At 42.1% G+C, this 15,763-nt stretch overlaps 1 protein-coding gene across 1 annotated transcript in view; it reads right to left on the bottom strand.

The window, feature by feature from the left end:
* The window catches only part of map7d1a (MAP7 domain containing 1a), a 51,561-nt gene extending 35,798 nt beyond the window's left edge, over positions 1-15,763 (bottom strand). Inside the window, 1 exon segment of the mRNA XM_034698339.1 lies at positions 15,342-15,763. Coding sequence (XP_034554230.1) covers positions 15,342-15,411 — 70 coding nt within the window. The 5' untranslated portion in view covers positions 15,412-15,763.

The raw sequence follows: 15,763 nt of genomic DNA, 5'->3' as shown, positions 1-15,763 counted from the left end.
ACTCTGATTCCTGCACTTGTGTCTGTCCTGGTCTGACATAGTGATGGGTACAACTTTAGAAAACTGTTTGCCCAGTGAGCGTTATCAGACAACGATCAAACAACAGAACTGGGACACATTCTGAGGAGAATGCTTAAGTAATATTTACACAGATGTTCTCGATGCAATGACACAATCTGTTCAGCAATCCATGGACTCTGTCTCCTCTCTGTTGTCAAAAACAAATAAGACTTGAACCAAGCTAATCAATTTACCAAGGTAAATGTGTTGTAATTATGTTCTTCCGAGCAATGTTTTAATCAGCACAAATCATTAGAACATGGAAACCTCATTTTGTAACTGGTGTTATTCAACAGAAGGGGTCTATCTATAGAGCAGTAGTAGCCTCAGAGAGTCACTGCCTCCTAACAGTATTTACACTCCAGCTTCCAAAGGTTCTGCACCCAAGGGACAAGTCCAGCCACAAGCCATTAGACCCCCCCCCCCCCACATGTGACATCACGTACATTATTCATTGTCATATAAATCAATGTTCACCAACTTCCTCCAAGACGCTCCAGTCTCCACTGAGTCTGAACATGGAAAATCACTTTGGTGGAGCTTATTATTGGATGGCAAGGGAGAATACACAGGACATTGGGTCAGCGTTTTCCCATCATAATAGCATCCCATTCAATTTAAAGGTGCTGTGTGAAAGAACAGCACTTTCAGAGGGCTGATGGACTGGGTTTTGATCAGCTTCATAAACACTAGGGGCCTGTATATTTATTATTTACTCCCCTGTTAAGTCTCACTCTGAGTATAAATGTCATATGGACATGATGGCAGAATCAAGTCATTCCACCACTGTGCCAGCATCAGAGGTAGTTGCAGAGTCGTTACAGTGCGGAGACAGGATCACTGTGAGCTGGCGGAGCAGGCAGGGTGGAACCACACCATACATGTGTATGTGCATGTCCAAGTGTGTGAAGCTCCAGCTGGGTGATTAGCTCATGTGCTTCTGCAACACCATAATGCAATTTGAAATCACATACTGAGATACACTGATATTACGTCATTGCAAGAACCAAGGCATGATGACAGGTAGGTTGCGTAACGATAATGTTATGGACTATGTTCACAATATGTATGGGATCATTTCTCCATCAGCCTGAATTAACAAAATTGGATAATAAGCTAAATATTCTCTTAGAATAAGACTTCTATTTGAGAACCTTTTCTTATTTTATGGTTTTTTTTCTTCATGAATGTACTGATTTATTCTATTTTATTACCAATATTTTGCAGACCCCATAAACTATCGTTTTTCTTCCATAACCTGATGACTTTATAACTTCTTGGATTGATTTAGCTGCCTTTGTGATGCACATTTTAACAAGTACTTTATGATAATCCAATGGAATAGACTTCTTCAGGTATTACTGCCTCTTGTATCTGCATGTAATTGGATCTATCTCTTACTAAGTCTTTAAAAGATACTATTAAGTAATAAATCAGTCTTTAGAGCACATAAAGGCAATGATGTCATGGCGTGGTTGCTTTGTTTTTCACCTCCCACAAGCAGATATTCAACAGCTTTAGAATATGACCCTTTAAACTGGGTCAGAGGAGGTTCAGGAATCTGCAGCATGCTGTGCGTGATCACTTGCAGAACATCACACCGTCACCTTGCACCACAGCTATGGGGCCTCTCATGCTGCTGGTGTCAAACAAAGCCTGAGGCTTCAGCTGAAGCTATTAGCATGCCAAAAAAAAACTACAATAGAATAAAATATCTGTAAAAGTCAGCATAAACGCTAAAGGAACCCCTGCAGAGGTGTTTGCATGCATGCATGCATGAGCACAGTGAGGCAGCAGAGCAGCAGGTTGGGAATCAGCAGGTAATTAGTGCAGACTGTGTGCCATTTTTCCGTGCAGGCAAGTTAGGTTGGATAAAATATGTGCAACTTGGGGTGTTGGTTTGGGGAAATGTAGCACAGGCTCTGCAAAGCTCATTAAGCATTTGCTCCCAAAGTGCAATCACAAAGGAATTTAGTGCTTTACAGATTGGCTGATGACGTTGTGAGCAAGGAGCCAAGCTAAAACTGGGACAACTGTTAATGACGGCCACACAAAATGTGATTTAGCAGAAATCCAATTTCACAGCATATTACTTTGTTAGCATAGTTTATAAATACCCTCAGTGCAAAGTCTGCTTTTTCATGCAGTGCACCCTCACTTCCAACTCATTAGACTTTTACAGTCAGCAGCCAAATCTGCGGTGCACAAGAGCACTTCAAATGTAATTCTTTGTACAAGCAGAGAATAAATATTTATGATTATGCATAAAGAATGCAATGATAAAACACACATAAGGAAGCAGAGGCAGGATATTTAAGGGCCATGGAAGAGTGTGACGGTTTTCAGCATCTATACAGTCTATAGGCTCTGAGGGGAGACTGCAATTTTCTTCATATTTGGGACCCGTGAATTATGGTAAGAAAAGCCTGTGTCTTCAACTGTGCTGCCAAACACATGACTCACTGCATGACAGCATCAGCAAAGTATGACAGCACATTCTGAGGACTGTGTTTGCTTATCGACAGATCAGGGAGGGATGCTTTCAGTCGACTGAAAAAGCAACAGCAACATAAAACTGGCTGATACTCAAACAAGCAGACATTCCACGTGTTGAACAGACACAAAGGAGGCATGAGAAGTTGTACAATGATCTGGGTTGTATGATAGTGATCAGTTAAAGTGATTACAACTCACAAGAGCTGCTCATTCTCAACACAACATCCAGAGCACAGCCGCTGTCTCTTCAAGACACTGTGCAGAGTAAATATATAAGACAAGGCATGAAATATGTATGAGACCAAACACAACCTTCTCTGTCTCCATCTGAACAGACAAGAAGAGGAGAAGCTGCACCGTCAGACAACTGTCTGGAATAACTGAAGTTTTAAAATTTGACACATAGGAGTTGCAAAGTCTTAAACTTTGCAGATACTTGGTAAACAAGTTGAGAAAGCAGCACATTCCCTTTAAAAATGGGAACAGGCGAGGAAACAGACCCGGAGTGTGAAATCTAAAGATTGGGAAAGGAAAAGGGCGGCAACCCGGAATAATAAAGAAAGCAGGAACTCGTGAAACACAGGGAGAAAGGATCTGCATCTCATTTGTGACGGGCCAGGGGACTAATGAACTACCTCATCGCTTACCCCCCTAACCCGTCGCCCCTTCACCCTGTTGTGTCCCTCCAGCACCGAATAGGGGTGATGTAAGAGGGGCAAAGGGGGCCCAGACACACAGGAAGCGCAGTGTAAACAACAAGCACTGACTCCATGCCAAAGCAGGCCCTGTGTGTGTCTCTGTGTGTGTGTGAGTGTGTTTTGGGACCAAAGTTTTCATTACAAGTGCTTGCAACTAAGGGCTGCAATTTTAAATGGAGGTTGAGATAAACATCATTTATCTGCACACAAAGCGCACTTTATCAGCTCATGAGAACTTTAATTCCAGATCATATCTATTACATAAGAAATTTGAAGTTAGTTTTCAGGTGCGAATAATGATATAAGCTAATACGAGTATAAAGCTCTTGTTGAAACTTTCTAAAAAAAGAAGATTTCTAATGAACAATGACGTCAAATTGTTGCAGCTGAAGATGCTATTGGTTGATTTTATGTGAAGTGTGATCGTGATACTACTGAAAAATCAAGACCTGATTGAAAAACGCCAAAATAAGAACTTTTAATTTTCTTTTATCCATCCGACAACTTTTTCTAATTATAAAATTACCATAAATTTAACATTTTAAGTTCTAAAAACTGTTTTCAATCCCAATGGATGGTCTTGCTTTAATCGAGCAACAGGTCAAAACCAAGCGGCAACCTCCAACCTCGAGAGTTGAACCCAATGCAGAAGTGTTAAAAACTGCAGTTCCCTTGGGTGTCCGCTTGAGCCTGGCTCCAGAAGTACCTGAAACCACATCCACACAAATTCAAAAAAGACGATCTTTACAGCAGAAAGATCGTCTGGTACTTTAAAGCTATATTTGTGGGGGCTTTTTTACCTGTATTCGACAGGACAGCTGAAGAGAGACAAGAAATGTGGGGAGTGGAGAGCAGGGGAAGACATGCAGGAAATGGTCGCGGCCAGGAATTGAACCAGCGACCCCTGCAACAAGGACTGTAGCCTCTGTATGTGGGGCGCTTAGACCGCTAGGCCACTAGTGCCCGGTCTGGTATTTCACTTGTACAAAAAATGAGTGTAGTCTGGATAGCTCATCGATCGGCACACACTGTACGGGCGGTGAATTTTTTCATAATGCTGTAATTTCAAAGATATTAACATTACGAGTCTTCCATTATGAGAGGCACATCTGATTTGATTGACAGAACACTGTAGCTGTTGGCTCAAAGCTCGCCTCACACTGACTCAACAGCAGTTAGGTTGACTTCAGCATTTCCAATATGGCTGCCGTCAACGATTGGCTTCAAAACAGCACTTCAGAAACAGATGGATGACGTCACGGATACTACGTCCATTATTTATACAGTCTATCGTGAAAACCTTAAAATTCCGCTATCTTGGGAGTGAAAATAGAGGCAATTATTTTCATCTCAAGGCTGGAAAATGAGTGAAACAAAATCATCAAACTTGTTGAAGCTCTCAATCCACATGCTCGAATAAAAGTAGGTCAAATAAATCTGATGCAAACTGATGAAACACCTCATCAAGTTTCAGCTAATGTCCGTCTTGTAATGATGAAAGTTTCTGCAGACTGATCTAGAAAGCTGAAGACAAGAGACAGCTGTTATAGGCTGGTCACTGAATACTGATGTTTCTCCGTCAGTTACTCCAACAGCTTTCATCCCATCACCTGGCCTGTCTCGGAACTATTCCTCCCATTTAGCTGCTGCTGCTCTCGCTGCACTGTTCCATGCACCGAAGCGACTTTGCTCATTTGAGGAATAGCTTATGAGAAAACAAGCAGCTCTCTGGGGGTCTCTGCAGAAGCTGCTGCCACCAATGAGCTTCAGCAGAAATGGATAAGTGACCTCATCAGTCCAATCGGATGTAGGGGGGAGAGTGTCAAGGGCTGCCAAACTCTATAGATGTTCTCAGCGAAATCAGACGTCGCACAAGCTGCCATTCAGAGGAAGAAGCAGTACATCCACATGCCATCCCGTTGCTCCTGGTAACGGGCTCTGTAAACTCTTTGGGGGTTGGGAAGTGAGGGTGTGATCTAGATCCTGCTGGCCTTGGTGACCGGGTTTTCACACCGCCTGTCACAACTTCAGTCTGAAAAGGATTCAGTCCATTTGTGCCAGTTTTGGAGGGAACTTCACCAATTTAGTATGCATGTCCCCAATATCTGGGAGAGTCAGATTGTCTGGACCACAATCAATCAATCAATCTTTATTTATATCACGCCAAATCACAACAAATGTTATCCCAAGACACTTTACAAACAGCAGATCTAGACCGTACTCCATGTTATATTGTTAACAAAGACCCAACATCAAGACAGGATTAGATCCAGTCCCATCTTACAGACAGGACTCATGTCTTAATTCACCATGAGTAGAGCACTTTGCAGCATCTAGCAAGTTACAGCTGCAAGGACAAACTTCCTTCTAACAGGCAGAAACCTTGAGCAGGACCATACTCATGCTAGACAGCCATCAGCCTCAACCGTGTTCGGGTTGGAAAGAGGGATAGACGGAGATGCAGGGAAAGAGAGAGAGATGATAGTGGTGAAACAGATAGTAGTAGTTGTTCTTTACTTCTTGACAGAGATTTGAAAACCAGCAAGGCAGAGATTTCCAGTGGTTCCTGATGAGTTGCTACGTGGCACGAGAGAAGAGGTAAACTCAGACTGTGTTTTTTGTATTTTAAATATCAAGATGACCGAGTGTAAGTAAGTACAGAGTTTCGAGTGATTCAGGCCATATAACCAGACTCATTTTTCATCAGGACAGCGTTGTTGACATTTGGAGAGGGCTGCAGAGGACTGTGTGTGTCCTTGTCTGGCGTAGTGCACTGAGTTGTTGTTTGTCATCTTTTCCAAATGGTTGTTTTTGTAAACATTACCTCAGGCAAAAGTACAGTGAAGGCAGTAATCTCGTGCCTTTTTAACATACAATTACACCCAGCAGTCATCGTTATGGAGGATTCTGTCTGCAAATAAAAACAGGACTTTTCTGCTGAAATAGGGGTTTCATGATAACGGGTAAGTCCCAATCCTTACAAGACATCTATGGATGATAACATTTTCAAAAGAAGCATGCACAATGGCTGAAGTAACAGTGAGGATTGGTTCAACAACAGCTCTAGATGGCATGTGGTGCACCAGCCAAGTAGCCCAACATGTGTTTACAGTATAAGAATTGTGCCCTTTAGCTGAGTCTAATATTAGCCCAAAGGTCTGGTGACTAGAGCGGTCAGGCGTGCACAGTGCAGCCCGTCTGGGATATTTTCAGACCCGGTGGAGGTGTTGCAGGGAAAAAGCGACTCAGTCCACATCAAGACTTCCCTTCCCTTGTCCTTCCTGTCATCTCTCAAGGAGAAGTGCTGCACAGCTGACTGACCATAAATTCAGGCTGCAGCACTGCATCATGAGCCGTGTTCAGTGGACAGACTGAAAGACAGAAAGAGGTTAGGAGGAGCAGATGCTTTGCAAATGCCACATGTGTACTCACACATGTGCAGGGCCTCTTTAGGGAGGGGGTTTGTGGTGAGAACAGCATACTTCTTTGGCATGCCATCACTTTCTGACAACACAGATGTGCTGCATCCAAGAACAGAAATTCCCCCAAGATTATATCCTTCTAATTTTGACTGTATGGTATTTAAACTTAGATCAATTTTTGTAATATTTTTTGTCTAAAGCAAATGAAAGAATCGCCTCTGTGCACTGAGCATACTCCATAAATCTGCCTTCACTTTCCAATACTAAGGCCTGCAAAATATGAAGAGTAATGCAATGTGGGATTACCAGTCCCTCCAGGATTTCGCAGGTTTTTTCTTTTGTGATTGTAAATGTGTTTTTTTTCTTCGCGTCGGACAAGTCTTCATCTTGTCAACTGCTAACAAGGAAGTGAAACTGATGACAAAAACAGTGACGCACAGGGGCAGAGGTTAAGGTGATTGGTCAAATTTGCGGGAAAGTTGCAGTGATTGTATAAAATTGCAAGACCGCACAGAAATTGCGCTGATTGGTTGAATTTGGGTTGATCGTTGTGATTGCGAATCGCAACTTCCTGGAGGGACTGAATTACATTGCTCAGTATTGCTATCTGCTGTTCTTCATGTTTAAATGGTACCTGTCTTTGCAATATGGCGCTCCTCTCCTGAAACCAAAATAAATTCAACTAGCATTTTTCTTTTAACTTTGCTGCAATAAATCTGAGGGCAGCTAAGCTAGCTTTAGCTTCATACTGCATCAAGATGTCAGGAAAGCATGGCTGTTTTCAAAATCACCTGCTACATACTACCCATGAATGCAGTATGCAGAACGTACTGCATACTGGGTTTGAAGGTAGTATGTGGTATGACTGTTCTATTTGATCTGTTTTGCAGGATGCTGGCCCAAGCGTCACTGGATTTCCAGTTTCAGAAAGCGGAAGTAAAATATGGCGAAGCTCATAGGGAAACTGCTTCTTTAGCATCTGATTATAATTTAAAAAGTTAAGAAGTGGTTTATATGGAATTTAATAACTTTCACATCACCTTAAACTAGGGGTGTGCCTACACATCGATTGCTAGATTCACCGTGATGCGACACGTGACGATTCAATTACGATTCATAAATGTTCAAAAACTATTATTTTTCAAATTAAATAAATGACAGGAACACAACCACTGCTGGAGGAACAAAAGTGAAAGTCACGCATGCTGCCCGGACACCTGAAGGAACGGACCAGGGGAAAATGGCGGCAGCTAACACTTTGGCTACAGTTACTGAGCGCGGGGAGTCACTCATCAGGCTTAAAAGCTAGCGTTTGGAAACATTTCGGTTTTTATGAACATTAAAATGGAAAGGGCATTGACAAAACCTACTCCATATGTAAGGCGTGTAAAACCAGAATAAAGTACAGTGATAACACTACGAACATGCGACAGCAACTCACATACTACTTACTACATACTGACTTTTAGCTAAATCAGTACGTACTGTTAGTATAGTGGATGGTTTCAAAAACAGCCCAAGCTTCCATCTGACATGTTAGTTTTCTTCTTTACTGTCATAAATCCAGACTTTTACAAAGGCTTTATTGTGAATGCTCATGTTGCAACAGTTATGAAGCTGAAACGTACTCTGCAGCCCAGATGTTTATCTTAAAGGAACAGTAATTCAGTTGTTCCAAGATTTAGATAAGAAGTCAGACATGGCCAGATGTTGATAGCTACCCTGGCTCTCTAAAGGTAAGAGGATCGTCAAAGATACTGAAAGTAAGCACAGTGACACATTATGTTACCACCTCACTGCCTCCTCTGATCACCAAAATCTTCAGAGCTCTTTCTATGACCTGCTTTTTACTCCCTCAGCTAAAAGTCCTCACAGGTGGTCCATGACATGCCCCAGCTCTCTGAATGATCAACTGTATTCTATATCAAAGAGTCTTGTTATGAGGATAAGACTAAAGGAGCTGGGGAGGTGAAGACAGGTTATACATCTTACAGTCATTCTTCAAACTCAGACGAATTCATCAGGCGAAATGTGAAGCAACCCGCATCTTTGATCAATTTTAAAGAGCTAATGTACCAAAACTGTAGCAACCTATAATTTTAATGATATATAATAAGGGGTTATGGAGAGAGGGTGAGTTACTTTGGTCATCATCGCTGTGCCAAAAGAAAAGAATGAGCTTTTTGATTAATTGTCCCAGCTGTTAAAGGTGAGGCCACACAATCAGTCTTTGTTGTTTTTGAGCTCCTTCATGGTTTGAGCTGGCTGGAGGTGGTTCAAGGGTAGACAAGCACAACCGTAATCCTCCCTTAATCCATGTTTTGAGAATAAACACCAAGTTTTGTCTTGAGAAAATTAGGTTACGTCTGTTACTCATATCCTAAAAAAAAATCGAACATGAACTGTGCCTGACGCAGGAATCGAGCACTTCCAGCAGCCGTTCCCTGCTTCAAATAGAGAGAGGCTGAGACTTTGTACAGTCGAAGTGCTTGCTAATGGGAAGGCTTTCAACATTATTTGCCTTTCCAGAGTGCTGGGTTAGAGATCCATCTCTGCTCCCTCATGAGAGGTCAGTGTCTGGACAGTGTGATTTACACCATCATGGTGTTACAGAGAGGAGCAGCACTGACATAATCCCTCCTCTATGTGGGAGATGGAAAGGTTCAATCAGTTTTTCTCACCTCTGTCACATTAGAGCATGTCTCACCTTCCACTGGTCTCTGTCTGTTTCCACTTCATAGCTTTGGTCCTGTCTTTTGTTTGAATGTATTATTTAGTGCACCAGAATATCTGCAACTAACGTTTTGAGCTTTAGATGCAGATTAATGAAAGATAAGGATGGGCACGTTTGGATGATTAAACAATCAAACATTGTTGGCATCGCTATTACTTATCAAATTTACAATTATTTTTAGGGATGCTCCGATCAGCTTTTTTGGCCCCAGATCTCAATCGGATTTTCATTTGCATTGCATATTTTATTCATTGTATATAATATTGCATGCCACTAGCTACGATGTGACATGTCGTTATAGAGAATGGCAAACTAGCCACAAAGTTTCTAATGCTAATGTATATTGTATTCTCACCCTTTTTTAACCATATGTCCCTGGAGAGTTACCGTAGGGTGCGTAGAGCATATGCTTTTTTCTGTACTGTATCTGGCGGTGCACATGTGAGTTCTACAATAAAATTCAAATCAGATGAAAGGGGCTTCAGAGGAAGTGCCCTATTGCTGGTATCTTTATTAATATTGTAAAACAACTACATCTTTTAGAGCAAATTACCTTTTCGATACGGCTCCAAAAAGAACTGGGGGGAAAACAATGGGAGAAATTGTGTATTTATTTAGCCAGGGAAAATAATTCATTGTAAATATGTGTGACCAAGTATGCTTTTTGTGTTGTATCTCATCTAAATGTAAATGCTTTCTTGTACAGACCAAACCATGACCTAATGTTTTTGTGTTCTTGTGTGTGTGTAAGTATATGTAAGTGTGTACGCAATACGTATGTATGTAAACATGTGTGTTCCGAACAAAAAAACTCAGAAAAAAACAAGTATAAAAAATTGTTTTTAAATCATGGCTGGAGGTCTACATCAATGTCCCATGTATTGATTTCGTATTATGTATACACAGTGAAGCGAACTCAGAACGTTCAAATACATTCGCGCCTTCAGCTGCAGTGTGTGCAGTGACAGCGGACGTAGATGATCAGATGAGATAATCGGCTAAAAGGCTGATCACTGAACAATTAAAGAACGCCCCATTCCTGATCTATAGTTGAGGTTGGGATCATGACATCCCTAATTATTTTCTTATTATTATTATTATGAGCCTGAAATTACAGCCTTACATTGTGCTTGAGCCGTAGTGCAGCCCCCTGCCGCTTGCGACGGTTAACGGCATAGCCAGTATGCTATAATGCTCTACTACCGGGATGTAAACAAGCACAGATAACAGACTGCATCCTGCAACACATTGCACAGATTTGGCAGTATTCTGATCCAGAAAATGGAGATAAAGCTGCATGCAGACTGTGTCTGGTTAAACTGGCATTGCAATGCATAAGCATGTGGACTTTAACCTGCAATGGAGGGATGGTTGTGCTAGCTCTGCTATAGTTAACCAAACTTCTAAATCAATTTTACATAGTTTATCTGCAGATTCTGGTACCCTGTTTGACTGTGTTAAATAAAATAGGCACTTTTTTAAGTTTTCTTAACTTTAGACTATATTTGTTACCCAGAAATTCTGATTGAAAAACCATGGGATCAGACACTAGGTACTTCCTTACTCTCCAAACCTAGTGGGAGACATAAAGCAACAGTTGCATTTATCCAGTTTTTCAGTCATAGGGATGTTGTTATGAAAATCTAAAACGAATGCACAGTAATGTATTGAAACTTTTCTCTTTATACTGCCTTTTATTTTGAGCTGAGGGTACTGGGTTAAAACAGATATTTCAGGGGGGTGTGTAATCCAGACTGTATGGACAGTATAGGAAATGAAGCCTTGTCACTGTCAAGCAGAAGTTATGACTAAAATGAAGAGAATATGGTTCAACACTGCTCAAACCAATACATTGTGAACACCCTCAAAGTTGTTAACCTACTTTAAGCATTGCATTTTAAACCCAATGTACTTGAGCCCATAGGAGCCAAATCCACTTAAAAATGTTCACTGTCCAAAAACTGCACTGCAGATTCAAAAGCAGACCTCTACGCCACAGTGCTGGCATGACTTCACTCAATGCTTTGTGAATCAGATGTTTCTGTTCTTCACTCTTTCTCTCTCTCCCGACTTCATCAAGACGGAGCGAAGTCCCCTCAAACAAAATGTGCTAAAGCAGGCTTTGAAGTCCTCTGAACATGCAGGAACTGGGAAGCCCACCCCCCTCTGAGTTTCATCCACCAACAACACCACCACCTGAAGTGGCTTTAGAGGGATAGGAAAAGTGGTATCTTGTGAAAGAGTGTGGTAAAGTATAATCATTCTCAGTTAATCCTTTTAGCCAAGCATGCCGGGAAAAAAGGGCATTTGATTGACAAAGCAATCTGTGATTGCAGCCACATGTATTCAATGGATTATGCAGGATGGAGCACACACGGGGGTTGGGTGCTTTTTGTTCACCATTGAGATAATGAGATTAAAAACAGGAAGAATGGTCAAAATTTAATGATGAGGCACTATTTTCTGCTTCTGATACAAAAATATTCAGACTTTTTTTCATACTTGAAAGATTTTGTGAGCCTTGAAGCATTTTAATTTGCATTTCCAAGAAGTAATGGCACAAGTTAGCCTGTTATTTAAACTTACTTTAAGGCTAACATCTCATTTGTACTTAAAGCTGAAGGCAATATCATTTCACTCCCAAATAAATCAGTGAGTTAATTACATGCATTGTTTTCCATGTACCCGATCTGTTGCATTCAAATGTATTTCCCAAGGGATATAAAACAACCCCACCATGACAAACTCATCACCCCTGCATTGCTCCCAATCATCCCTGATCAAAAACAATGGAGTGTTCCCATTGTTCCCCGGCTCCTTTATAAGGCGGAGAGTCTCTGGAGCCCCTTTGGGACTCGGCCCACTGCTAATTTGCAAAGACACCAAAGCAGCTCTCATGCCAAAAAATTGGGACATGGTTGCACGTAGTCTCCAGATTACATAACAACTCCTGCAGCTGAAGATGTGTAGCTGACTGATCCACTTCACGACATTACAGGAACTGACAGTCAAAGCTGCTGGGTTCTCCCTATTACACAGAGGACGAGGACAACACAGGCTTTCTCCTTGTCAGTCTGAGGCTCTTGATCCTCTGTTAGGATGTAGTAAAGCAGCATTTCTTTCCTGCTTGAAACATAGTACATTAATGTAGAGCTGGGCGATATTGAAAATGATGTTATCAAGACAAAATATTTAATATCAGTCGATGTCAATAATTATCACGATAAATATTGAATCATTATTTCATCTAAATTTAAAGGCAGATTTAACAAAATGTTAGACTGACGACTCTGCTTTGGTAGGTCGCTGTCGCTCGTTTCAGCTGAGTTTACATTCCACTCCGAACGTCTTTTAGGCCCGCTTACCTCTCACCCTGCGGTATGATTGGCTGTTCAAAGCCAAGAAGTATTCTTCTTCTTTGGTCTAATGTTTGGTGGCATCTAGTGTTTAAGGCTCATTGGCACCCCTTCCCCTTCAAGTGGTTGGGGGTGTATTTACAGGTTTAAATCATAGACTGTATAATTAATGGACGTAGTATCCGTGACGTCACTCATCTGTTCCTGAACGCTGCCATATTGGAATGCGGAACTCAATCAGGCAGAGTGTGACGTAAAGGGGCGGGGTTTGAGCCTCCTAGCCAACAGCTATGTGTTCCTGTCTGGGAGTCAAGTCAGTCATGTCCTTATTTGGGCAAAAACTTGTAATATCAATAACTTCTGAACCGTCGCGTTAGAAAAACATTCATCCACCGTACAGTGTGTGCCGATAGAGAGATTAGCTACATAGAGCGAAGCCGTTTTTTGGACCAGGCTGTAAACATGTTTATTAATGCTGCAAAGATCGTCTTTTTTGAATTGATGTCCATGTGGTTTCCGGTGTTTCTGCAGCCAGCCTCAAGCGGACTCTCAATGAATTGCTGTTTATTACACTTCCGCATGGGGTTCATAGTTTGAGACCGGAGGTTGCCGCCTGGTTTAAATATATTACATTTTTATATCACCATATTTATCGTTATCGAATTATCGCCCAGCCCTACATTAATGTTTCTGCACCTTTTATATTGTGGGGTTCTGTGAAGAGATGTACATATGAGCCGCCACTTTCATCTGAAAAGCCTGCAAATATGCTTTAAAAGGTCGATCTTAAAGGGAAATAAAAGTTTCTTTTCAGCTCAGCTGGTCACAGCTTAGCTGTTCGCAGGTACAGAGATTAAAGAGGGCGACTAAACAGAGACGACTGTCAAAGAGAGAGAGAACAGAGAGCACAGAGAGAAGAAAGCTGCGTAGAGAAAAGAGGGATTAGAAGATCTCCTCCAAAAAGTCTTGACGGCAGATTTTCACCATGCTGGGTCAGGCTTTTAACAGTTCTGGTTTAAGGACTAGATTTAAGGCAAGACAGATCAAGTGAGTTTCTTTGTGCACAAAAGACAGCCTGACTGCAGCAGGGTGTTTTCACAGGAGACACACATTATTTAGAGTAAGTGTGATGAGGACACATCTTTCTTCTGAAGATTTTTGGCAAGTCTTTATCAAGAGTCACTTTAATGTTGCCCTTAAAGCTTGAATAATGCACAGGCCCAGTTGGAACTCTGATGATAATAAGACTGGGACTTATGAGAAACAGCTGGAAAAACAACTTTTAGTTACTTTCAGTAAGATGGTGAAGCATCTGGAACACTCTGGCTGGCATCACAAGAAATAAAAGCCTACCTCTGCTGTGAGTCACGGTATATACGCAGCCAGGCCCTCTGTGCTTATAGAGTTATTTTATGGCCGTTTAAAGAAACTTCTGTCTGCTGGTCAAGATTCCCACGATCAGGGTGGAGCATTGCCTCCCCTCCTGCTTGATGCAGCGCCAAAACAAGCTGACCTTCCTGCACGAAGCCCCCCTGTCGGCAGGAAGGAAGTTTTTTTGTTGTCAGGAGGAGGAGGAGGAGGAGGTCACATTGTGTGTCCACTTCTATTTCCAGAATCATGCAACATGTCAGTACAATGTTAAAACATGAGACTGGACCACAGCTGGGTGTCTTGGAACTTCACATTGGTGGATTTCCAGCAGGCAATGTTGCAGTGAGTGTGCAGACAGGACAGTCACCTTGAACTGCATGATCACGAGATCACAGGGTTTTAATTGCACATAAAAGCAGTAACTAAAGTGGACTCTCTCTCTTTCTCATGCACTTTGGCTCCTGACTGAGATTCCTCGATTTTAAAATTGATGCACCAGAGGAATATGGAGCCTGGCTGCACCTGTGCATACTAAAACTCTCCACTGCATTTGGAAAACATCCTGTGGCACAGCAGCAGCAGCAAAGAGGAGATCGGAGAGGATGGCACACCGCCTCCTAGGACTGCATCACGTTAGTAGTGAGCTAAACATAACATACGGAGGGGGATGGGGGGTGGTACTAGTCAGATTACCTCATCTAGCGCAAATTGTGTTATCATAACCCTGTTGACTGAGCACTGTGAAAGGGAAAAGACAACATATTTTCCAGGAGACAGCAGTCTGAAGTCAGCTGATGATCACCCCACTGTTTTGTTTTCACAATGCCAGGGCCGGCAAATCGTTAAATCATCTTTTTATTGTCATCAGATTAAAATCCGGCTTGAGGTTTAGGTGTTAAGCTGTTGTGGACAACAACAAGATTTTGCATTAGCGTTGTGACTTGTGGACTTGTCTGCATCCGCACCACATAATGGATTATTCATAATTCATCAGACACATTTATTCCAGTGCACGCGCTCTCTCTCTCTCTATCTATTGCTTCACCTTAATTGCACCAGGGGTTTTTTAGCCCTTCAATGAGCCTGGCAGGCAAGTATAAAGTTAGCACGCGTGAGACCATGTATTAAATCATTTAGTTAAAACGTGACAGAGGACATGAATGACAAATGACGCAAATTCCAAGGTAGACTGAATGAGACTTACATGTTGCTCCAAGCAGGATATTCTCCTCCATGTCGGTGGTAATACCCTCGCTTTCTGGTCTTTTGTTCATTCAAACAAGCGAGTTTCGGCTCTTCCTCTCCGGCACTCCTCTCATTCCTCAGGCAGAAACGGAGGGGTGAGAAACTTGCTCGAGTCACTCCAGTTGCACCCAAAGAAGTCCTGAACGAACCGGGCAGGAACAATCCAAATTAAGACCTCGGATAGGATACCAAAAGAAAAAGAAGAGGACCCTGCCAGTACCAGCTTGATAACAGGAGCACTGGTGGTGGCTTCGTCGCTCCAGAGAGAAGTTGAATGAAAAAGGTGTCTGAGGGAATTTGGGGGAGAGAGAGAGAAAGAAGTGGAGGAGGAGGAGTGAGGGAAGTTTCTCACTCTCCGGCACACCACAGCTGATGCTTCGC

The sequence above is a fragment of the Notolabrus celidotus genome, chromosome 12, assembly GCF_009762535.1.
Source record: "Notolabrus celidotus isolate fNotCel1 chromosome 12, fNotCel1.pri, whole genome shotgun sequence".
Taxonomy (NCBI): domain Eukaryota; kingdom Metazoa; phylum Chordata; class Actinopteri; order Labriformes; family Labridae; genus Notolabrus; species Notolabrus celidotus.
Note: the sequence above shows the minus strand (reverse complement) of the source record. Positions and strands in the feature narration are given on the sequence as shown.